General features: G+C 37.6%; 1 protein-coding gene across 2 annotated transcripts in view; it reads right to left on the reverse strand.

Moving 5' to 3' along the window:
- The window catches only part of HEATR5A (HEAT repeat containing 5A), a 68,605-nt gene extending 43,484 nt beyond the window's left edge, over window positions 1-25,121 (reverse strand). Inside the window, exons 1-10 of one of the 2 annotated variants that reach the window (XM_050897156.1) lie at window positions 25,063-25,121; window positions 15,507-15,590; window positions 13,690-13,947; window positions 12,433-12,644; window positions 7,693-7,801; window positions 7,013-7,162; window positions 6,580-6,751; window positions 4,428-4,588; window positions 1,688-1,943; window positions 380-535 (exon numbers count right to left, since the gene is read on the reverse strand). In XM_050897156.1, the coding sequence (XP_050753113.1) occupies window positions 380-535; window positions 1,688-1,943; window positions 4,428-4,588; window positions 6,580-6,751; window positions 7,013-7,162; window positions 7,693-7,801; window positions 12,433-12,644; window positions 13,690-13,815 (1,342 nt within the window). In that variant the 5' untranslated portion in view covers window positions 13,816-13,947; window positions 15,507-15,590; window positions 25,063-25,121. Of the gene's footprint in view, window positions 1-379; window positions 536-1,687; window positions 1,944-4,427; window positions 4,589-6,579; window positions 6,752-7,012; window positions 7,163-7,692; window positions 7,802-12,432; window positions 12,645-13,689; window positions 13,948-15,506; window positions 15,591-25,062 lie in introns of those variants that run through there. The other variant, XM_050897157.1, reaches the window with a different exon arrangement.
- Window positions 25,122-26,791: the final 1,670 nt, after the last annotated feature.

Consider the following 26,791-nt stretch of genomic DNA (forward strand, 5'->3'; position numbering starts at 1 on the left):
ACTTTAAATACAACCCTTAATGGAGTTAAATTTGATACTGATTTTTTTTTTAATTAACATAATAATACAGGTCAGAGAAGATACAGAACTCTTTGGGCAATGACTAAAGATTTCCTACAGCATGTAAGGTAGCCAACGTCCCCTCTTCCTCTTTCTTTTTTTAAAAGTTCAGTGCAAGAACACAGAAAAGGATAGAACTAAGGAGGTCCAGGTGAGGAGACTGCATGCCAGAAGAAAGGTTGCTATAGTCAATGCCAGACAAAGGATCCCAACAGATTTGAAAGAATTTACAGTCCAGCCATAAGAAATCAGAGAAGATCGCAGTGAACAAAGGAACATATTTTGTACTCTGGTTCACAAGATAATTCAGGGCTCGTACCTGTACTGGAGTCTTGTAGTAATGGTGCTGCTGTAGTTCCTAAGCCATGGATGAGACTTCCAAGCTCCTGAAGTGCACACACAAGCACATGCTGACTTGCTGTTATGTCTGTTGTACTAATTCTTGTTTCCAAGTTACTGTCACTCATTGCAGCATCTGATAACACAATATATGAAGATCCTCATGAAATCATTACCAAAATGAAACAAACAGATCGGAAAGAGGATTTTGCTATGATAAGTTGTTTATATTACCAAATGAGCTTTTATCATTACCATTTTTATTACTGACCAAACTGTTTTCATAAAGGTTTACCTTTATGTATATTTCTATATACTATATAATATTAAGTATATTTCTATTACTCAAATGGGTAGTGTAGTAATGTCTGTGAGGGCAGAAGGGTAGATAAAATGGAAACTACCAAATTGCTTATCTTTAAGGGATGGGGAACAGTGGCTAGTAAGCAGCATGCTATTCTCAGCCTCACTGAAAGTGACTTGAAGAGGTCATGCTTTGATATAATTTGCCAGATTTTACTACATAGTAGGAAAAAAGAAAGAGAAGGAAAGAGCGAAATAGTGCAAGAGCAAGCGAGTGAGAAGGTGGGAATGGGGAATAAAGAGGGAGGGAAAAATCTGGAGGTTTTTGGAAGCTCATCTTTTGCAACACAAATGATTATGTCAGTTTAGACATTTAACATTTAGATACTTAACTAGGATACACTATGCAGCTGTACACCAGAGGATGACTGGTTATGCCCAGCACTCTCTTTCTTTTCCCCTACAAGGACGATGGTGGGAGATCAGCAGCTTTTTTTGGAAGCTGTGTACAAGACTTTGTCATGCAAGAGATCTGTTTTCTCCAGGAGAAATGCTCATTTTGTCAATTACGAACAAATGCTTCTTTTTTGAACCATCAGTAGTGTCAGCTGCTCTGAACAGGAAGGCAGAATCTGGCTAGACATACATTAACTGCCAATTTAACTTATTTTACAATACTGTCTATGTTTTATTACTGCATATATTCATTATTTTATTTGTAATTGGTTAAAATTATATTCGCCAGGGAAGAAGTGTTAAAAAAGATGTTTACACTTGTGTGGGTACACACATGCAGAAACACAGACACAGACAAACAACCAGCCCAAGTTAAAAACAAAGCAGTCCATCAAAAGCCCTCTACATTATTATGGTAATAAATCAGCACTATATATTCTATTTCTGCAGTCTCTGGATTAGGAAGTTGGACAATCACTTAAAAAACGAAAAACAGAGGCCCAAATGGATAATCTTGTTAGACCCATACCCACAACTTTCTTCAGTTTCCAGATGGCCTGACAAATCTCCTTGGCAGCTGCAATTTGAGCTTTTTCCCCAAGAAGGCCTCCTACTGTAGCTCGAACGATAAATGAAACACAGCGGCGACAGCCGATAGCATCCATCTGACTCTGAATAGCCTTAGGGTGAGACTGAGACACGAGATCTAGAATATGGGAAAGGAAGGCAGAGAAGTTCCTTTCAAGCCATTGTGCTCCTAATGTAGAGACAAATACCACATATGCCTGGAAGAGATTTGAAAAGAAGCCATATTTTAGAGCAAAATCATCTGGAAAACCACTGCCAGCTATCCCACATGCATTTTTTTTTTAACTCTCTGCACATTGCCACAACTAGAACGTCACTAAACTGAGGTTACTTGTACATTTATGCATCCATAAATCACATACATTCTCACTTTCAGGTAGCTGCAGGTTTTTTGGATCTATTTAAGTAATTTAAATTACTATCAAAACTGTACTAGCAATATTGCAGCCTGCTTTGACTGTAAGTTAATTCAAGCTGCTTGCCCATGTTATTTCATTCCAGAGTGTGAGAAATGGCAGTTTACCCTGCACAGGCACTTGTTATGTAAAACATTGTGTTTGGTCTCACTGAACAACAGCTTCCAGCTATTTAACATTCTACACATGGAACCCAAATTTAATGTATGAATGCATTTTAAGAACTACTATGTTACAAAACTATAACCCATAACCCCGAGAGAATTTTGTTATTATGGGCTTTGAATTAGGGAATATTTGCAGCCCCCAAGTACTGCTCTTCATCTCAATGAATTTTAATTGTTTGCCTTGCAATGGAGGTACCATAAAAAGACTATGTTTGTCACAACAAAGAGAAGGAATGCAGAGTCACTTTACAAATCTAATCACCACAAGACCATTTGTTTTGCCACATAATACGCTCCCTTACAAATGCCTTCCATGTGCATGTGTTGGTTTTTTTTAATGAATAGATGTGCTAACATCAAGAAAAGGGAATACAAAAAATGAGAATATGCAAATGAACACACAAAATTCCTCATAAGTTCACAACTACTAACCATATCAAACAACTTCCGTATTTGCCTCATACTTTGTCTCATGTCTAATATTAACAACAAAATTATTCATGTAAAAGAAAATGAAGTACTGTAGACAGAGAAATTGTACTATTAGATCCTGTTAGCATCTAATAGCTCTTGATAAATACTACTTAGGCTTCATAATGTACCAGTACATTACTCCTGTTTTACAGATTTGAAAACTGAGCAATTTAACAGGATAAATAGACTTGTGAAGAGTCATACTGCCATGGCTACATTTTGAACTACATCTTGAACTTGGCTGTGTCTTGAACAAATATAAATTCTTCTTCCATATGTAAGAAGTCACCTTCAGTGTTTTTCTTATTTTTTAGTTTATATAAAGCTGCAATTCACACAGTAATTAATACATTTTATAACTGCAAGTGTTTTCTACTCACAGGCACTGATATACGCATAATTTCTCAAGTTTTTCTTATAGAAACATCGCACTATTTTAATTGTTCTGGTACAGTTAGAGCATACCATCTAGCACAGGTACTATTGTGTTAATGTAGAAATGCATGAAAAAGGAGACAAATTCCAAAAAACAGCACAAATAGTCAAAACACTGAACTGAAATATCTATTCCTGGAAAACTAATAAAACCACCATGTATACAGAACACCGTAGGAGTCTGGCATGCATTTTCCAGGCAAATAGCTGTCAAGGTATTATTGTTCCCCAGCTTTTCTGTCTCTCTGCCAGAAGTTAATGCTTCCACCCAGCATGATCTGAGCATAGAAGACAATTTGTGAGCACCTTCTAGCTGTTTCAGTGCAAAGTCTGGCAGCTGCTATCAGTAATTCAAGCTAATTTACAGATTTTTTGCACTGCAGAAGTTGAAATGCACTGAAAAACTCCCTTACTGGCAAAGGAGATGTATCAAATAGCTGTGGGGACTGTAACATATTAAAATAATCACAGCTGTTTGATATGTAAATGTTGATCATGACCTTTAGTCTTGATTCACAGGTTTAACATTTGAATATCTAGGTCTTAGCATGTAAATGCCATTTAAGATAATATTTACAGGAAGAAGCCAATCTGATATTATCTGAAAAATTTATACTGTTTTTACCAGCATGCGCTATATGGTCTGACTTCAGTCCTGCTCAGTTAAAAAGATTCTATCCTCTAACTGAGCATCCTGGAACGCAGCAAAACAGATACTTGGTTTTTTCCACTAAATTCTGCTTTCCTTATTTTTCACGCACTTACTCAAAGCAGAACCATTCTTTCAGAACAGGACTGGGAATGTCCGTATATAGAAGGAAACTATTCCAAGTTCAAAGAATTCTTGTAACTTCTCCCTTTCATTTTTAGACATAAAGTATTAAGTTTTAAATTAAAAATTTGAGGAAAGTACTTACATCACTTACTTGAAATTCATATCACGTGAAGCTTTCACAAGTAATACATATTTAATTTTGAAAATTTCAAACTATCAGGTAAACAATAAGCAACATCAGAAATCTGTTTTCTTTTCTTTCTAGCATAACTCAATATGCAAATCCTTATTTTAAAGTACATACATTTTGTCACAGATACAAAAAAGGATGAAATAAGAGATATATGGAGAGCAAAACAGTTATTATAGGAATGTTTAGCAATCTCAGAAAATCATAACTAATGTAATCCAAACCTGGGTGACTCCAACTCTAACATCTCTGCTGACTGAACTGGTCCCTTTCAACATATCACCACTGGCTCGTAGAAATCCACAACTTCCGCGCAGAAATCCAGTTGCCAATAGCTCCATCACTTCTTCCAAAGAGATTCTGCGGAAGTTATGCCTGGTGGATACTAAGAACAGATGTAAATCTTTAGAGGAATAGCTCTGTAAAACTTGTTACATTTTAGAAGAAAAGTTTCCACTCTAAATGTTTTAGAAAAAATAATTTGCACAAATTCAGTAGCATAATCAAATCCAAATACTGTTTGAGCATAATTTCACAATAGAAACTCAAACATTTTAAGACTCGGTGCTCCAGCAAACCACAATATTTCTCAAGTTTTTCTACTTCAGCTATCTTTAAATCATTTAGGCTATCACCTAATATGTATACATACATATTCCCTCCCTCAGTATTTACCATCTAATCTAAGCTCCCTTTGCAAAAAGGTCTGTATGGCCTACTCCTACCACCCAAAGCTTCCTGAAAGCCTTGACTATAACTCATTCCAGCTTACCACCAAAGACAAATTCCAAACTCCAAACAGGGCTGATTACCTTTCTGCTACGCTTAGTCAGATAAGGCCACAGCTACAGGTTCTCTTAGAAACAAAAGCATCTCACCTTAGTATTAGATTAGCTGTCCAAAAGAATGAGAATAATAGAATATGTTTACGATCTTCTAGGAAAATTATTTATCTCTAATTCCTATTTTGTTGTTTTATTTCTTGATAGAAAGTTCATTTAAAATACATGCTGGGACATGTATGTGCAAACTTAGTTTGCACAGTGTGCAGTCATCATGCTAAGTGACCTAAAATTTTCACTGCAGTTTTCATTCTCTTCCAAGTATTGAAATGGGAAAAGGAATGAGAGGATTTGAGATAATCATGTCCAAAAAAAAAATTTAAAAACCCAACCCAATATCAGCAGGTTATTGGATACAATGAAGAAACTTCAGGACTATGCACTTCTTCATGTGCTGCTCCCTCCACCTCTCCCCCAGCGTCTTCTAGCCCCCACCTAGCTTCTGTCTCACTTAGCTCTAACTTTCTTTTTAACTAAAAATAACTAAAATAAAAATAACTAAAAATAACCAACCAAACAGTTGATGAGCTTCTCATATAACCTTATCATAGCACTTCAGAAATACAACTACATTGCTTACAAAGATTAAAGAAAACTACTGAGTCTATAAAGAGGTCAGCATTGTTTTTTTTTTTTTACTTTATTGGGAAAAGATAAATGCTGATTGTTTTCTGTAACACAGCAATTCTCTCCAAAAGATTCTTAGAAAAATACTTTATAAATCAAGACTTCAGAGTCCCCAGTGCAAATACACAGCCTCAAGAATTTTGAAAGGCAGTAAGTTGGGCTTAAAGGCATGTAATTTTGTCATTTGCTGCTTATTGCACTGAAGGTCTTCTCTGATGCCATTAAAAGCAGAACAAACATTCTGAATCACACTTACTCTGCATCCTGTTGTATTTTGCTTAGATTACAGTTAGATATTTAGCTTTGGGCTCCTAAAATTGGACTGAAAACACCCAGTCTGAATGATACCGAAGACTAGAGTTGTTAACTTTGTGCCAGGATGCTTCAGTTAGATCAAGTACTGTCTGTCAGCAAAAACTGTTACATGGTCTGTTGACTGAACAAAACTGCATGCTCATTTCTGCTTCTGATCACATTCGCACTGCTAGACAATCCAGATGTGGTATGGATGATTGTGGAAAAACAGCTTGAAGATATCCTTAACTCTTTAGTTTGACAGAGACACCCCCTCAAAATCTTAGTGCTTTCTACACTGCTTAAATTAATCTTGCCTTTAAATTCTTGAGGCTACTGATTTCTCTCCCTACAATAAGAATCTTGTAACAGAGAAAACTAGTTTTACCAAATATTTTCCCGTTTATTATTTTATAAATCTATATATGTTAACACAACCGAAAACACAGCACTTCACAAAAAAAATGCTACAAAAATACCAAACCAGAGATATGAACAGCCAGATGAAGCTTACAGTGTGATTTTACTTCAGACTTCAACAGAACTTGAGAGCTTCTTATCATCTGATAGATTTTTACAGATGAAGAATCAGCAAAAAAAGTACATACTTTACCTGTTGTCTGTTTAGACATTAGAGCTCTAGCCAATACTGTGCCTAAAAGTTTTGAAACTGCTAATCGTACATCATAATTGGAACCTTCAAAGGATTTAAAACACAAGGTCACAACGCTATCCAGGTCTGTACTCCACATAAATACTGCTTCATTCTGAAGTTCAAGAAGACACTAGACAAAAAAGGGAAATAAAAATGTTTTGACGTGGAAAAGCACTCAGTAAAAATTTTAGTTTGCTACATAATACACAGAGTTCTCCCTAACAAAATAAGCATGTTGCTTCATACTAAAATGACTTGAATTTTTGCTGCCAAGGCAATATCAAAGAAATAAAGATAAGCAAACTGTATTTACTGCTGAGTTCATCATCCATTAAAATAGAATTTTATTTAGGGAGCTTACTTAATAAAAACAGCTATAAGTGCACTTTACCTTTGCAGCAGCACAGCGGACTGCCATGGATCGATCTGTCAAACATGATCGGGCAGCTTTGTAAATATCTCTATGACAAGGGATAGCAGCAGCTCCTAAACCATTTAATATATTTTGCAAACTAAGCATGATTTCATAACGACCTTGAGACTGAAAAATGAAAAAGGGAAATGTTAAAGTTTTGTAACCCTAAGCTCCTTGGAAATACAAAATGCCAACTACTGAAATAGGTAAACAATGGTTTGGGTCTTTTAGACTTTTGGAGAGCTGTTTATACTGAAGTGAATTAAAGCAGATAACTTGCTCTATAGCTCTATAAGCAAGTGAAAATAGTAGTTCTGTGTTCTACTGGAAAGTACTCACTAGCAGTGTAAAACTCAAAACATGAAGTAAAAGCTGGAGCAAAAATGTTCTCGTTAATAAGGCAATTAGATTTCCTAGTTTATCAAGTTCTTTCATGAAATCAGACTGCGAATAGCTATGATCCATCCTTTTATAGTCATAATCCATTAACTCTCTAGTAATTCTTTGGAATTTAGGCACTGATTTTTATCCTATGACTTTCCACAATTTTTTTCATATTTTGGTATCATGCACTTCCTCCTATTCATTGGTCCAGCTACCAACAGTAAACATCCTATTATTTTTCCAATCATTTTTTAAACATGCTGTTCCAATACCTCTGCATTCTTCATTGCTTTAAGCACATTCCCAACGGTGTCAGTAAAACTGTTTCCCAAAATTCTTCCCAATTTTTTGTATAAATAGCCCAAGCATACCACCGCAGCACTAAAACAAAAGCAAATCCAAAGACGCGTGAAAATGGATACAGTAATAGATGAAAGGGATTAAGACAACTAACGTAATCAACGGGCAAAAACCAAAATAACTAAATAGAATGTCCCAAAAATGTAAGTGAATTATCAAAAAGAAAAAAAAAAAAAAAAAAGGTCTGTGTGTGGCACATACGCTCTAGGAGAAATGCAGATACAAGCGTTCAGAAAATAACTTGGATAATACAAGAATTCAGGTAATACAATCTTCCAATAAATTTTACGATAGGAATACAATTTTCATATCCACCTTTAAACCCTAATATTGATTTCTAACTAAGCATGCCCTGCATCATGCAGTCTATGGCACTGTGCTACGGCAGATGCTGCTGGAAGTAGCCAGGGACAGGTTTATTTACAATTCGATGGTCAATAGTAGGCTGCAAATGGTCTAGTAATTAAAATTCTGGCATTTATGTATAACAATATATAATAAGGAAACACCTTGAAGGAAATAAAAGCATAAGCGCACATCCTTTTCACCACACACAGATTCTGAATTTAGTTTCCAGGTGAAATACCTGACAACTGGAGTCTGCGTGCTCATCAGCATCTCCTTTAGCAAAAGCAAAAATTGTTAAATATTGAGCAAAAAAAATAAAGAAATAAAGAAAAGTTGCTTAATTAAAGAGTGTTTTCCTTTGAATAATTAAGGAAAACACTTTGCTTTTGTATCGACAGATCTATAACTAAACCAATTAATTTTATGAATACAAGGAAAAAAGAAATTGTATCTTTAATCAGCTTTCAGCTTTTTAGCCAGACCTACTTAAACATGCAGTGACACTGCTCAGCACTCCCTTCAACAAAACAACATTTTACTTATTCCCCAACTGAATTCAAGTTTCACATAAAGAATTTTAAAATCTTATACTGAACACATTCTTAATTAGAAAAATGCATTTAATATTAACAGTAATTCCCTAAATGACAAAGCACACTAAGAAAAAAAAAAAACCTGATATTCTTCATCTCTTATCATACCAAAATCCTATTTTCATTAAAGCAAAATTTTTCATTATTGCTTTTATCCAACTCAGTACACATCAACAGTTTGGATTTTAATTCTGTTCATGGTGTGGCTGGGCATAAAATTACAATTGCACTATCTTACTATTAAATTGATCATCTGATGGTCACAGATACTCTCTTTAATTAGCTTCAAGACTAAATAATATATATTTCACATCATAATCCAAAGAAGGAATATTTAACAAACATATATGAAAAAACCATGCAAACCAGAACTACCTTATTACATCATGGTATAACCTGCAAACACTCTTACATGGTCGGCTGTACTGCCATGTGCTTAAGTGTTGTATGAAAGAGTCAATCAGTGTTGAACAGTGATTTCTAGCAACAAAGTGGCAATACTTGCTGATGAGTAACATCTAGTCAACTAAAGATGAGAATCCAGCTACTTCTGCACATCAACATTTAAGTTTCTATAAAAGTTCAAAGCATAGGACTTAGGAAGCTCTTCTGACTGCCTTCTAGGATTGTATCATGACTCTAGCTGTCTATTTTTTTTTCCACAAATGTTTCTTCACTAAGTCCAAACTGTATTACCTATTGAGTCACTTCATCTGTCAAATCACAAGCAACAGCCAGAAGTTTCCAAGGAAGCCTGTAATTTATACAGGTTTTACAGGGAAAAGCCTCTCTGCCTGTGTTTTTTCCTTCCTGACAGCACATCTCCATTTTGTTACACGACTCTCTATATAAGATACATTTAAGTTGTTTTCTCTCAAATTTTGCCTTAACAATTGTACTTGGAGAGCTACCAACAAAAATGCAGATCTAAGATACTTAAACATGGGGTAAAATAGCACTGAGATCAGCTATGAAAGTTTGCTGACCAGCTACATGCTTTCAAAATGCTTATGGTTTAAAAGCAACTCTAGTGGATATTTTAAAAACTTTGTAATTTAAAGTAAAGTAATAAGCTGTATTCACACTATATGACCTGTTTATCTGATCTGATATAGCATTCACATCACACTCAATTTTAGTAGGAGATGAGCACCTAACTAAGGTTCTGTTTAAAATGCTTGCCTAAAACATTTCCATCTTCCACCTATATGAAAGAAGAAAAATAATAATTTATGAGATAAGAGAACAATTCATTGGAAACTGTATTTAAAGGAGTTTCCAGGTGAATCAACATATTGTGAACAATGATGGCGACGTGTTGCTACCAGACAACATGGGCATATATGCTAAATAAAGACAAATGGCAAACAAAGACAACACTTTAATCAAGATTTAAAAAAAAAAAAAGAAGAAAAAAAAGCAGTCTTTCTTCACTGAACACCAAGTATTCCATATACCTGCAGCCCAAGATGAAAGATTTTACTCAATAAAGAGTTCTGTAGTTCCAATTATTTTTCTGTAGCCTGTTGTCTCAGTGTAAGTACTATAAGAAATCCCTCTTCCAAACCTTTTTTGAAGTAAATCACATTTTACTGCTATCTTTTTCTCCACTTCATCTCTTATTTCCTCTCCTCACTACTGCTTACATACCCAGCAGGATTCTGAACACTGCCACCTCTCTTTCTCTCCCAGCTACTTCTCTGCCTTTTGATTCTGGATATCTGCCATTTCTTTCTGTCTTTGCCATTTCTGCCTTACTGCCAATGGACTCCATCATCCCACTTCCTCCAGTGTGGCATCTTGCAGCCGAAGCAAGGAAGACCCACAGAGCTCTGTCCCATACTACAGCTCACCTATAATGTTAATGCATCTCACTGTTGAGGTGCCAGTAGTACAGCAATAATTTACTTTGCAGGACTAAGACCCTTTATAGCAAACTTATTCTTAACTCAAAAGACTGCACAAGAGGTCAATTAGCACAAGAGGGAAACAAAAAAATATTATGGTATTGGAAAATACAACTGACTCCTTGCAAAAATCTATTTTCAGGAAACTTCACTTGGGTTGTCAGAAACAGGATCAGCATGTGAAGCAAAGGGGGAAGACAGCTTCTGCTCTGCTTTGTATACTGTATCATCAATGCACACTGATGTTTTACTATCTCTACCTTTAATTTTTTTCGCTATAGTGAAAGATGTGCATTGTTTCAAGAATAAAGGTTATTCATAATATTTCTCCACCTTAAGATTTGGTTTCACATCCTGCAATAACAGTTCATGTTTCTCTGTTCTGTTGGCTAGGCTGTAGGTGTTTAGTTACAAACATTTCAGATGTTTCTAACTAACTATATCCCGTTTCCCAGCTGGATTAAGAAATGTACTCAATAACTGTATTTTGTACCTGAAGTTGTACTTGTCTGTTTTATTGCTCTTCTCAGCACCGTTATTACCTTCTCCTCATTTTTCAAATACCTGCCCCCTCATAACTCTGTTATGCATTGCTGGTATTCTCTCTGGCCTGATTTTCAGTTGTCTGGCTGGAGATTACCAACTGTCTTCTACCCTTTTGGTTCCTGATGCACACATACAACATCTAATACTACCACGTTCTTTGTTTTATTATGTATCCTGTGGTAGTGAACTCAGATGCATCATGTCAGGTAAATATTTTCTTCTTTTACTAATGTTAAATAAGTTACTTAAGAAAAGCTTTCTTCACCTTTTTTTTGGTAACAAGCAGTGTTTGTTTGACTTGCTGTAAAGCATGGTTTATTCAATATGGCAATATGTATTGCAAGCTGGTTTTGTCCCCTCACTGAACAAAAACATAAAGCATAAACTGGCCTCAGTTTACTCTGTTACCTTAATGCATACCGTGGTCATTATACTTCTGAATGATAGCAACAAGTTTAGCATTCTTACACTCCTAAATAAATTAATTTAGCTTAGCTTTCAAATCACTCAGGGCATTTCTTTCCAGTGGTTCCAGTAAATACTAGCTAGGTAGGTCAAATTTTGTTCTAACATATGCAACCTACACTGACTTGCACCAGCCACCAAATTGCCTCTGCGTTAAATGCTTCAAAAGTAATGTGATTTTAAAGCATTTGAGTGTGATTGATTTTATGTTATATTTATGTGAATCATAACAAGAAACTTCTAAATAAGGAAAAAAAAAATATATTTTAAGCTTATTAAACTTTCAAGGGAAATTTATATTGTAAAGTACTGACCTGAATTTTTTTTTTCCCCCAACATGCAGCTGAATTTCTTACTCAAAACTTTCCAGTAAAGACACAGAAAGGAATATATAAAATGCTACACAGGTACTGAACCACTCATAATTCTGCTCTGAAGGCAGCATATACTAAATGATTAAAATAAAATTGTTACAATACCTAGAGGGAAGGAAGCAATTTGAATTTGCTTTCAGGTTTCAGATGAATTCAGTTTCTCTTTGTAATACTCAAGTCTAAAAATTTTAGAGATGTAATACCAAAGAAAAAATTACTTTTTACAGCTGGATACACCCACAACAATGATACTAATCAGGGAGGCTCCCAAATTCTGTGTGTCATATGGTACAAAGCTCTACTGGACAACAGGCAGAAATGAGGGAGCATACCCTCTCCTACATTAACCTCTCACCATGTAAATCTCTCTCTCTTGTTATTACTGGATTTGAAGTTTGGGGTTAAAAAAAAATACTTACAGTTTCGTAGGCAGATAACTTGGTGAATCATCTTTACTCCGAATGAGTTCATTGCATCTGTCAATTGTTTGGTAAACAGAAAAAGTGTCTCCAGTGCTATAAAGTACAGCTAAATTCTTGGCAACAAGCCGTCTGGTAGGAGGTCCTGGTGAATTGTTTAATAAGGAAGTCAATTGTTCAACCAGTTTCTTCTGGTTTTCCCTTATATCAGCCTGGAAATAAAATCAGTAACCAGTTAAATTTCAGTTAAATTTAAAAGTTAGTTAAAGATAATTAATGCTAATTATCTTTACTTTCATTATTACCATTCTGATAATCTGACATTCTTAATTAAAAATGAACATTTTATTGCACCTTTCTAATTAAAGAAAAGCCATCTCAAATATGTGACTGTTTTATTCTTCTTAAAAAAAAAAAAAAAAAATCACTTTTTTCAGAGCATAATTCTTTCTAGTAGCATTTCAAGCGTATTTTCCCTATCACATTTGTATAGTTATATCTTGCTAAAACAAAATTGCCTTTTCTTGCTTCTTTTATGCCTGTTTTAAAATAAAACAATGCATAGAAATATAGTAATTTAAGCAGTAAGGAAGAACTTTAGCAGAGTTTCAAGAAGTTGAGCATTAGAAAGGAAAGAACTTCCCTTAAAACAATCATCTATTTTAGTCATATCAAATTTTCAAAATGCTCTTAAAAAAAAAAGTCTGGCACTGTATTTCATTTACATATTTTAACACAAATAATGTAAGTCTTAAACAGCATTATCTAGGTTGGTTTACTGTTACATATCCTACTTAATATACACTAAACAGCGAACCAAACAATTGGAGAGCTCGCTGGAAACAGATCTTTTATCATTTGATTAGGAAAATAAAAAACCAAAGAGAAAGATGTTACATTATTGCTTGCTAGAGAACTATCAAATAACTGTGCCATGCTAGGTGGAAGCAAGCATGACTGCCATTCTTCATCATGGGGTTGCAAAATCTTGCAGTAATAATCTGAGTTAAAAATAAATAAATAAATAAAAATTCCTTTCATTGGACAAGTGGCTCTGTTACTTGAAGGGCTGTGACCAAAAACTTGTAACATTTAGAAAGCTGCTGCTAACACTGAACATACTTTCATTGCGTGTACATAAAAGACATAAAGCAAATGAAATTGAATACTGCTTTTTGTTTTTAAACAAAATAACAAAAAAGACAGAGAGAAACAGCTCTACAATGTGCTTTTCTTCTCAAGTCTCATTATACTTACTCTGCTAGTCACTGGTAAAAGTTTTTCCAAAAACTGTAACCATTCAAAAATAAACTCTGCTTTTTGAAATTCACCAAGCTGGTTATATGCTTCTTCATTAAGTAGTAAACTGTGAGCTAACTCCATTCCTTGAAATTTTCCTCAAATCTCTCCTCAAACACTGCGGAATAAAAAAACCCAAAAACTACCAAAACTGTGTTAATCAGTCAGGTTTTCTTCCTCATTAATATCTGGTGACTGAATCAGAAGTTTGAACACCTAAACAGAAAAAGAAAAAAAGTTACTAGAGAGTCAGCAATCATATTATAGTCATGTTTGGCTTATTAAAAATAAATTTTCAAAGGAAAACTTAAAATTAAAAAAAAATTACAGTCGTTTTATTTAGGTGGCTTTAGTAATACTTAATGTTTTTGGAAATGAGATAATGGTATTGATGTAATATGTCAATTAAAGTTAAATACACTTCAGAATATATCAGAGGGGTTCTTACTGAACTACTATTTTTTCTTCATCTTGTTTTGCATAAGGTGAGGTTTTCTAGTACCTGATCACGCATATACCTGAAAGTAACGACCAACCAGCCCCAAACATAATGACTTTTGCTATCTAGAACTAAGTGCAGCAATGGCAGTAACCTACACCTAACAAACTCCTGTTAATTATATTCATAAATATAAACGCTTACATATTCTTCAAACACTTTATGTATTCTTAATGCCAAGCAAAACATAAAGAAAAAACAGAACTTCATTGCTGAACAAACCTCTAATGCTGTCTTTAAAAAAAAAAAACCAACCAACCAACCAAACAAAAAAAACCCCAAAAAACACAAACCCAAACCTGAAAAAAGAATGTTTCAAAAACTCAAAGTTCAAAAGAAGTTATGTTTTACTTATGTCTCTTGGACTATTTCGGCAATTTCCACATTGTCGATAAGCATAACTAGAAGCAAACCAAGATGAAAAACACTTGTAATGCTAACTTCCCCCCCCCACACTATTTAAATGCCATATAGCCTTAAACTACAAAATACAATATCCTGTAGGCTTCGCAAACAAAAATAGTCAAGGAGATTCTGGTAAAGTGTCAACCATATTTTAAACTCCCAAACAAATTATCCTTTCCAGAGATCACTGAGACTGCTGAACACGTATCTTTTCCTATGCAGTAACAATACTATAGTGTAAAATGATCCATCAAACAGTAAATGGGCAACACAAAGCAATGGTAAATAATTTAGTACTTGGGTTGTCATCAAAGGCACAGCAGAAGGCTACCTTTACTACTTTCTACATATTTTTATGTAAAATTTACTCACAAAGGAAATTAGTCACATCTAATTTACTACGATGAACTGTCACTTCAAATTTACCTGAAATACCAGGCAGCTTGACAAGGCACCACACTATAAAATGACAAGCAGAGATAAATATACATAGCTCATTATACCTATATATATTTTATCTGCCTAGGTACATAGACGTTCACAATTTACCAGTTATCTCACTCCTAGAACACTCACAGAACTTAACTCTATCCTCACATTTTCTTCAACATACAAAAAAAGTAGGATTACATATTTCACTGAATATTTGAGTAGAGTTTTATCACTGCTTAGCATGGAAATTACATGTACAGGTCACAAACACTCCTTTTTTCCTCATGCAAGGCCTGTCCCAATGTCTACTATCTCTAAATCACCTACTACCACAGCAACTGATTCACCTTACATACCCAGCTGAGGATTACAACTCATAGTTGTTTTCCCCAAGTGAAAAAGATCACAGATTGTTGCCAGACATTGGCACTTAACTTACCTCGCAGATAATTTCTCCTCATTGTAAAAACTGCCTCTCTGCTGCTCCAGGTTCTTGGATAAAGGATGTCAAGAACTCGATTTTCTAGAAAAAGAATTAACACAAAGATCAACTTTAGGAAAGCACATGAGACACAAGTGTCTGTTCTACAGAAAACAAGAATTCCAAAGTCTTACAATACTGACAATTTTTATTAAATAATAGCTCACCAAAAAGGCACTAGACTGGAGCTCCAGAAATATTATTAGCTCTCTATATGTTACATTTTCATTGGGCAGACCCACCATATTCACCATACAATTTGGTTCATTTCACTACTGAAAGCGCCTTTCTTATTCCTGTTTTGTTAACTTGGTTTAATTCTAAACCAAAAAAAAGTAAGCTCAAACAGCATAATACCATAATTATTTTCTAGAAAGATGATTCCACTGCCTTCATAAGACCTACATTACTTCAATACATCTAAAAAAGCATAGGTGCAAAATATTTATTATATTAGTCTGGAATACTATCATAAATGACCATATCCTTATCATTAAGTCATAAACAACATGACAGCATTCATGTCAAAATCAACAACCAGCAGAGCTGGCAAAGGTGACTCAACTGTTCTGAAAAATTCATGTACAAAGCTATGGATACAACAAGACATGAGGATTATCAATCCATTCTCCTAGCTCCCAGATACAATTTTAATATTAGAATCAACAGGCAAACACATTTCCTTTTAAACCTCATTCAACTTAAAGTTAGTCTGGCAGGACATGAAATACAGGTTGCATGCTATTTTAAAAGTAATCACTTTTCAGTCAGTCTTTAAAAGACTGAAGTTGAAAACAAATCAGAAGTACATGTAGATTTCAAAGTAAGCTAAACTTCTTTCAGCCTGGTGAACCAGTGTCCAGCCTGGTGAAGAGAAGGCTCAAGGGGACCTAACAGCAGCCTTCACAAGGGAAGGTTATCAAGAAGATGAGGACGGGTTCTTTACTGAGCTGTATGGGAGGGAATAATACAAGAAGTGTCATAAATTCAAACAAGGAAGGTTCCAACCTGATAGAAGAAAAAAAGATTTTCACTGTAAGGATTATCAGCCACTGGGAGAGGTGCTGAGAGGCTGCAGAACCTTCACCCTCAGGGGTTTCTAAGACTCAACTGGACAAAGCCCTAAGCAGCCTCATCTGAAGTTATTATTGTAACTTGTTTCTAAATGAGACACGTCTACTCTATAAGCACACATTTGCAAAAATCATCCAATTTTTTTTTTTTCAGTCTAAATTAAAAAAGAAAAGTGTTATGGTGTAGTTGCTGATCTTTATAATGAACACCTGCTAACACGGCTAGAAACGCTAGCATTTCTCAAAGGAAAGACTATCAGTTCTGAATTACAGAGGCTGATTGTTTATTATGCAAGATTTAGTTTTGTAGAAACTGAGAACTGCCCATGCAGCAAAAAAATCACAGACCTGATCTTTCCAGTGCTGGTCAACAAGCAAACCTTGGTTCCATGAAGCTACATACCAAGCAGTATACTCTCCACCCTATTAAAAAAAAAACCAACTTATCCCAAACACTTACTGAGACTCCCTTTAATAAGCTCACTTCATTAGCCTGCAGACCAGGGATACTTATGAAGCTTCAGAAGTAATAATAAAAAAAGGGCACAGCCATACAAACTTGAGAGGAGGGCGAGAATGTAGGGAATCAAGTTTTTACTGCAGCATATTCGTTTTGCAGTCAAATCGGAGAACAACACAAAAGGCACGGTGCTTACAAGGCTATGCAAAACAGAACATGAGCACAGAATGTGGGGATGAGCTGTGTTTGATTAATATTAAATATGTCCTTGTCATGTATACAAGATGTTACTAGGCAATTTCTAAGTGCAGAAGGAAACAGCAAACCTAAACACATACTGTCCAGACATGGGTGCAACTCTGCTCTAGAGGCATGGCATAGCCATGTGGTGGGCTAAGCAAGCACGATGAAAGACTGAATGTTACGCCAGCTGTTGCGGGTATTAGTTTCTTGAACACCATCACGCACTAGTAAATGGATGCAAGTACAACCTAAGCATGTAAAGATGCATCTATATTTACATGAAACCCATGTTTTAAAATGTTGAATTATTTGATAGTCCCTTGCCCCGGTGTTATAATTTTGATGCTTCTCAATCTGAAAAAGAAATCTGGAAAAATAAATGTGAAATTTAATTGAATGAAACACATACTATGCCATCAACAAAAATGAAAAGGCATACATGGCTGATAAAAAACCCTTAATTTTCTAGCTAGCATGATGCACCATCCTTTTGGTTTTGTCTTTAGATAACTAAAGTAGTCACAAGATTTACTTTCCCATCAGTGCTACAAGAGCAGATCAATCAAAAATCTCTCTTTTTTTCCTATGAGGTAAGTTTATTTTACATTTATACTATGCTACAAAACTGTCACAAAGATTTATTGGACAAGGCAGAAGTTGTTCCTACTTATTACTGATGAAAAATTTTTCATTTGCTGACTGCCAATTTGGCAAGCAGGACTGTTCAAGACTGATCAGAAAAGAGCTTAGAAAAGCTCTTAGAACAAGCACTAGATGGAATGCTGCCCTGTAAATTGAAAGGAATATAGGGTGAATTAAGCATTAAAAAGGCAACAGCATCTAAGGTTCCTGACAAACCACAAAGAGAAAAAAGGGACTTGTAGTCATCTTTAAAAAAAAGGCGACTGAACCAGGGTAAGACCGATCTGAATAGCTGCCTTTAGCAACTGTTCACATTAAAATATGTGAACCAACAGATCACCCATGACAAAGTTATAACAGAGCCAAAAAATCAAATAGATCTACTATGTGTATCAAGTTTCTTCTGAGATAGGTAATATCCTCAGGCTTTAAAAGCTGAGGGAAGCAGTCCATAGACTGTTGTATTTCTTTCACATGGAAGTCCAAGACAAAAATTAACATACAATAAATGAAAAGCTATGAGCAATAGTGCCAACTTAATGAATTTTACTTTTCCCCTTCCTTCCACCCCATGGCATATTTTGTCTCTGCATTAAAAAAAAAAAAGTAATCTGCAATAAGGCAGACTAACTGATCTCGCACTAAAAAAATTAAGCCTTTAAATTATGACTCATTATTTCAAGGAAGATCAGCACAAGTAATGGAAACTACCACACAGATCAAGTACGTACTTACAAATTTATTTTCTTTTAAGATTTCTCACATTTGATCTCTCGTTGTTCCAGCAGTTTGTCTCTCTTTGCCAGGAACAAGTGCTGCTTAAACAGAAATCAGATCAACCTCAGCTCTCTGAGCATGATACTCAGATGAGGATCTAGCATACAATCTAGATGAGGATCTAGGTCCTTTACATCTACTACATAGTGAAGAAAAAGTGCTGTTTAACTTATCTTAATAATAATTATTTATATTTTTCTAATTTCACAAGTTTTAAAATAATTCTGCATTAAATCTGATATAAAGCATAAAGATAATAAACTTGTGGATTCAATTTTGTACCAAAGACTAGTCTAGCAGAGAAGTAAAAAGGACATTATTCTTCTAAGAAATTATCACCGTTACTCACTGCCAGTAATGAGTAATAGTAAAAAATGAGTAATGAGTAAGACTAAAAAATGACCAGTAATAATTACCAGTGTTTTCATAACAGCTGCCATTGGGCTGACTACACAAGCAATGCCATAACCATCACACTGCTGAAAAACAGAGCTGAAGCACGTTCATTAGCTTCCAGCTGTCCTTCACTGCATCGCAGTGGTATTTCAACTGACTTCAAATTTGGTTTTTTTCCTCAGAAAGCAAGATTTACTATCATCTATCTAACAAGCGAACCAATACGTTTAAGAGAAAGCCTTCCAGCCTGACACGTTTAGTTCTAGTCATTAACAGTTCAGATCAATGTTACTCCTACAGCACTGTTTTAAAAGTTTAATGGGATGATCATTACCCATGGATCTGAGCTGACTGCATGGCAAGACTATCGATGCTCAAGCCTATGTTAAGCCCTTGCACATACCTGTTTAGAGTGTCTCCCAAACATAAACAAAACTCCTGCCCAGCTCCCTTGAGCTTACTCAGTTTCTCTTGTCGGAAGTATGATGCTCTTTTTGCTACCTGGGTCGAAAAACCACCTTAAAGCACCAATCAAATTCAGCTACTAAGGAATGAAATACAGACCAAAATCCAATAGTTACAGTGTATCGTTTATGCTAGTAGGCAAACATAAGGAGGCACTGAGGTCTGCAGAAGGCAAAAAGGGCAGGAGCAACCTCCCAGCAACTTCAAATGGGAGACCTGATTGCCCAGGGAAATGAAGGATTGAGTTATCTTCAGCTGTAATCTAGCTAGAATTCATAGCACACACAAAAATAATCTAATTTAAATAAACTACAATGATAGAATCTTAATAATTTGATAAGAAATAAAAAAGAACTGAAATTCCAGCTCAGATGAGCTTGGAGTTTAGACACTGGAAATATATTGATTTGGGAATATTCAACAGCTAGAGAAAGGTATTTATTATTACTCAAAAGACAGGGCAGCCTTCGTTTACTTATTGACTTCTACAAACTGTTACCACGACACAGAAGCAAAGTCTGCCTCAAAAGCTTCAGTAAGAGAAGGCAAATAAATAAAAGTGTCAGCATAAGTACATCAGTACTCCAATATCCTTTGTGTGGCAGGATCCTCAGCATTCAGCCAACTTGTGCCTTTTTTCTATATACAGAAGCCTTAAACTTTTCACATGAAGCAACGGCAGGTAACTGCTGTTCCCGACATAACATTGACCCCTCTGTACACATTTTATGTTCAGCATTGCTAATCACTCTCGGCTTTTCATTCAACTGAAAAAAAGCTGAGAATTTCATGTGCCCTTTCACTGCTTTCTTGTATGTACTTTCAAAGAAACCATACAAGCAAATTTAGGGCATTTCAGCACCAAGACACCGGGGGGGGGGGGGGGGGGGGGCAGGGAGAGAAAGTTAACTCCCCTGAAGACTGTTTCTTTAACAGAAGCACTGGCATGTTGAATTGATTAAACCCTTGGTGAGGAGGACTATGAAGAGGTTATGAAACCAGAGGCCAGTCTTTCAATGCATACACACACACTTGTATTTATCAGTGATCGGTCTCATCAATTTGGACCAAATTACTCCTTGGTATCAGATAGACTTGATTGCTTTTCATCCAAAATTAATATACTGCCATAAGAACGCCAGGTATTTTGCAGTGTTACGCTATATTGGTCAGCAGTGGGGAAATTTGAAGGCAAGCATGGAGAAGATGGGACTAACAGTGATGTTTGACAGCAGTTTGCAAGAACGGGCCACAAGAAAAAGCCATCATAAGACCACAACCCAGAACACACAGAAAAAGAATACCAGGCCACGGAGGAGAAGGTCCAAAATTTTAAGACTTTTAAATCAAGCAGAACTGTAATTCTTAATATCAGATTTTAAGTGCCCTAGCATGTGAAAAACGCACCAGACAGCAAATCTTGCAGTTGAGTACTCATATGTTTTATTGCATATTCTGTGTTACGCAGGGATTCAGTTCCACTCACAAATCAAGCTATCTTCCTTTTTAACTAAAAATATGTATACACTTGCATCATGTGCTTATCCCAAAAAACATAAAGCAATGAGGAAACTGTTTGACTAAGAGCAACAAAAAATAACAGATTATTACACAACCATCCATTTCCTCTAATTACTGCTGAAGATTTCAGACTAGGACAACTTCCACTTACATTATATTTTTGTATGCAATTATCCAGCTTAGAAACATGATTCTGAAATCACAGATGTTGAAACAAGACCCCTTTCTTTCGGGCTCTCCACTTAACAGTGTTCTGGATGAAGCAATTTGCCCCAGGAAAACTATGTATCTATTCTATCATTGAAAATTTGGTGGCATTTATGCAGGTACTTGTTAAAGACGTAATCCAAGTGCATCTTCATATACTGCATCTTCTGTGTAGGTCTTGTCGTGTTCACATAGCATTTCATGCTATGCTAAAGAACAAATATCACGCAGCCCAAACAGAATTCTTGTTAGTTTCTCAGCTACTTTCATCTGTGTTGCAAAACAGAAGGGCTGTATTTTGATGTTTTGTGAACAATGATGCTCATACAAAGTACTTGTTTACTCCCACAGGAACAGTTCCAAACGACTGGTTTTCCTAGCAAAATGCTTATCAAATGTTATTGATTTCCAAGTTTCAGAAGAATCACCCTGTATCTGGAAAAGCAACAAAGCTTAAAGGCAACAAAGATCTAAGTGAAATCTATCAGAATCCTTGTTCTGGGCTTGCTGGTTTTAAAAATATTCACACAAAGAATGTGACCACCCACAACCCTCATACATAACGGTGACATTGATAAGAACTACAACACAATATACATTTGCTGAAGTGTGAAAGAAATGACAGGACAATGTCTTCTAGGAATGCTGAATGATTTCTGTGAAGTTTTGAGGACAAAGCTTGACATTACCCTAAAAAAAAGTGCCTGGAAATGCAATAGCTGTTCTAGCAATGCAAAGAATTCAAGACATTTTTAAAAACTCAGATTTTGGAAGACATTCATTCATCGTGTTAAAAACTACATATACTTTGCTTTCATGTCTCTTATCATCACTTTAATCTTTATCTCCACATGAGAAGAACTATTCCAGGAAACCAAGAAACAGCTACATTCAGTTATTGAGAAATATAAACCAGCCATTTCCTGAGCTCCGCAGCAGGCACTACTGGCACACTCTGTCCCCCCTAGCACCCACAACTCTTGAATATTAGTCAGGTTCATTTCTGAAAGTTTCAGTCAAAAGATAAACTTGGCTCCTTTACAGGCACCTCAGAATATTATTTTATTTACAGGCAACCTGGCAAACTGCATATAAATAATTAACCAATGTTTCTAATAGTTAGAAAAACAATATCATATCTGGAAGTCTGATTCTGACAAAATGAGTTTAAAAGATTATTTTTTTCCCCAAAAAACTTGACTAACGAAACTTCAAAAAGCAATAACTAGCTTCAGTCTGAATAAAAATGCATAGAATTCTTTGGTTTTATTTGTTTGCAGGTTTGAAAGCTGGCGTGATAGCAAGGCAAGTGCATAAAAATCACACATCCACCTAAATCCTAACAATAATTTCAATATATGTCTGAACATAGCTTTATTCCTGACAATGTTGTAGACAATACTGTTTATCTAATATAGACAAAATATATTAAACTGAGTATACTGACAGGGTTTTTTTTGGCACAATGACAGGAGTTTCAGGAAATTAAATTCTTTGTTAAAATGTTAAATTGACTTACAGTAGGTGACATATATGCATATGGATAATCCAAAGTGCAGATTGATTTTAGCTACCAATTTTCCGTTAAGGTAAACGCTGAATCCAGCCTAGCTTAGCATTAAATTAAACCACAGGAAATTTTTGCTGAACATATCCTGAGACCCTGGAAAAGTATACCTATTTTTCCTGAAAACCATTATAGCTATCATAGTACTAGCTTAACTAGTACTATGACTAGACTTCAACTGCACTGAAACACACCAACACAGAAATTTAGCAGCAGCAGAAGCCCTCACAGGTGCAGACTCTGCAGGAGACTTGTTTGGCAGATCAGAGAGCAGTATCTGGGCATAAATCACTGACATACCTCACTGCGATGGTTGATTCTCTAGATATTTTAAATGGCTGTTCCCCGAAGAAAACTCCAAAACAGCTCAAAAAATGTAACTGCATAGAGATTTCATGCTTTTTTGGTTTGCAATGTAGATGTAGACATACTTCATGTCTTTTTAAGGTTCTGCTTCCTTAAAAACAGTAAGAACTGCAATGGTAAAAACTGAATAGAACAAGCATCCCACAATCTGAAAATGTTTTTGTGAGAAGGTGTTTCTAACCTCCTGCCTCATTAGGACGTTCTGAATTTTAAAACAGAAGATCATCCTGCACTGATTAACAAACTTTTTGATATGTTGGGATACAACATCATGAACTAGTCAGTAACTCCGATATTTTACTGACAATAAAAACAATCCTCTGCTCAAGAATCAAGCACAAGTTTTCAGTATATCGCTAGACTTAGTGTAACATTAAACTAGCTTTCTCTCTCCCACCACCTCCTTTTCATTGTGTCAAACCATCAGGAAAAGGAAGAGAAACCCAAACTCCATTCAGCTCACAACCAGAAGCAATCTATCTTCTGGGTCTCAATTGTTATTTGATACATGAGTTGAGAATATTACATATCATGTAGCAAAACACCAAAACATACAATATAGCTTGACTGTTTCTGAAGACAGGGAAAATATTACTGGCATGTGAGACTAAAATAAAAGTTTAGTACAATTCATGGCCGCAACTATGAACATTTAATCTTTCTAAATCAAACCCCAAACTTAAAGAAACATCACAAATAATGAATCCAAACTTCAAAAAATATCAAATTTCCTTTATAGAAGCACAAAGCTGAACTCACCTCAACTTTATCTGCCTTCCTCCTCTCTTATCACCCTTCCACTCATATCTCAATAAACTTTACTCTTATTTTAACTAAACTTACGTCTATTACTCTGTCCCTCACTCCAAAATGTCAACACTAATGCAACTTTACAGGTTTTACATCCCTGTGCAAAGTTTTTATACGGTGTAGACTTGCTCGTTGCCCTATCTGGACAGCCAGGAATTCAAACTGCAAAAGCCTGCAATAACATTTCTGCATACCAGAATGTCCAATACTGCTACCCTTCCCCCAAAATATTCTTAATTACCAAGATTTATAAGAAAATATAAAACCAGACCCTAAAACCGTGCGACCTCGCTGCAAGTGAATGCCAAATCCCTCCCTGCAGTCTTAGGATCCGTATCGACCTGTACCAGCCAAACACCCACCCTCGCCTACCCCGCAGCCCATTCCGGCTCACCCCCAACCCGGGGGGCACGGTCGCTCTCCCGCCCCTCCCCGTGACATCCAGGCGGCGTGGTGGGGCGACACTCGGACGGCACCACGCGTGTGGCCGGCTTGCCTCGCCCCCCCGACGAGAAGACCCTTCTCCGCTCCCCTCACGGGGGTGAGACCTGCCCCGCAACGCCGGGGGACGGGACGGGACGGGCTGGGCTGAGGGAGCCCGGGAGCCGCCCGGCCGCCGGCTTTAGAGCCGGCTTGTCTGCCTCACCCACCCACCCACCCAGACGGCTCCGGGGGTGATCGAGCACTTTTCAGGCGCAGGCCTCGGGCAGCCCCAGCCCCCCCGCGAGCTCCCCGGCTCCCCTCGGCCCCTCTGCCCGCCTTCGCACAACCCCTCACCCCGCGCCGAGCCCGGGCATCCCCTCCTGCCCGGCGGGGGGGCTGACACTCCGCTGCTTCAGGATCATCCCCACCCTGCCCCCGCCCCCGGCGGCTCCGTGCCCCTCTCCGGGCCTCCCCGCGCCCCTTTCCTCACCCCTTCGGGTGAGGGGCGGCTGGGGGGCAGGACCGGCGCCCTCCGTCCCTCCCTTCCCCTCTCGCCCGCAGTACCTGGCCGGCACGGCACGGCCCGCCGCAAGGCTCCCGCGCCACTCTGCGGGGGGGGGGGGGCGGCTGCAGCGGCGCTGCGGGGCTCGGCTCCGTCTGTCCGTCCGCCCGCCCGCCCTCCTCCGGCGCGGGGGGGGGCGGGGGCCTGCGGCCGGGCCGCCGCCGCTGCCGCCCGCCGACGGGGGAGGGCGGGGCGGGAGGAGGGCGCCGCCGTTGCTCAGGGCTGTGCAATCGGGCCCGGAGCCATCGAGCGCCCGCGGTGGCCGGCGCGGACCTCGGCGCTCCGGAGGGCGGGAGCGACCCGGGGGAGCGCGGAGCCCCGGGCGGGAGCCGCAAGGCCGCGGCGAGGTGTCGGGGTGCTCCGGAGGGGACGGAGTCACCGCCCCGGGGGTCGCTCCGTGGCTCTGCAGCCACCTGGGCGCCGTGGTGGGCAACGAGCTCCGCGCTGCTCCGGCTCGCTACAGCAGCGTGAGGGGGGCACAGCCCGGAGCTAGCGCTCTCCCACCGAAAACAACAACAAAAAAACCCTCTTGGTGATTTTTTTTTTTTTAAGATAGCTATTTTTTTTAAGGTAGCTCGGTTGGCACTGTTGAGATTTGTACCTGGTTCTGATCAGAGTCTGTCATGACTTCTGATTTTCACTCTCCCTCCCGCAGGCACCCGTCTGTCCTTTCTGGAGAGGGCCCCTGGCACTACACCAGTGCAGTAACAGCGACCTCCCATTTATATTCTTAACCGTTTGTCAGACTCAACATTTGCGAAAGTTGTTACACTTGGGTTTCAGCAGGGTAAGCTTTGAACCCACATCGAGGTGGGATCCCAAGTCACCGAGTCATTCTGTGTCTTACTGACGATGTCAGACATGGGCTCCTCTGGGATCTTCACCTGGGTTTTTCCTACTGCATTGGTGCTTCAACTGAAAGAGGTTGCTACGTTGTCGGGAATGACTTCCGCCCTTGGAAATTTTCATAAGCCAATTCACTGGTCATGAGAAAATTTCTGTTGGGGGGATTTTCTTTTCTGAATGCTGTCATCAGAGTGTAAGTTCTGTCTTAATAAAGGGAAAACACATGTCTCTCAACCATTTTTTAGTTTAAAAATAAACAAAAAATAATCTTATTGTAGTTTTGTAGCTGATGCCCAGCCATGTCTGGATTGTTTTTGCATCCTACCAACTACCTAGCAGAGCAAACTGGAAGACAGACATCAGGCCCAGTTTCTGCTGGCAACAAGTTAGTTTGGTGGGATTTAAATGTTCTAATTCTGCTACCTTAGCTGCTGCTACAAAGTTGATGAAGAAATAATGCCTTCTGGAATTAAAGACTGGTTTTGACCAGACAACAAATCTTAAAGATGATCTTTTGTCTTCTTATTCCCACAGTGCGACATTGGTTAAACCTCAGAGTGGAAAACTAAGATTCCTCTCCACAAACTGGGTTCTCTGGGGCTACCTTCTTTAAAGTTGTGCAAACCATCATGGGGAGGGAATAATGCCTGGGACACATAAGCGTAGGAGCCAAAATCCTGTCTAACCCTTACATAAGCTTGTAAATTAATCTTCAAATAGGTTCAACATGTAAAGCTTGCATACAGTGTGATCCTCTGTGAACATCTGTATTCAGTCATGTAGATGATACCATGTGGATGAGGAATATTTCAAAGAGTGCATGCAGAACTGCCTGATTACATTTTGCTATAGATGCCAAGAGCACCAGGCTGCATTACCGTATAT

This window comes from Gymnogyps californianus, chromosome 5, assembly GCF_018139145.2.
Source record: "Gymnogyps californianus isolate 813 chromosome 5, ASM1813914v2, whole genome shotgun sequence".
NCBI lineage: Eukaryota > Metazoa > Chordata > Aves > Accipitriformes > Cathartidae > Gymnogyps > Gymnogyps californianus.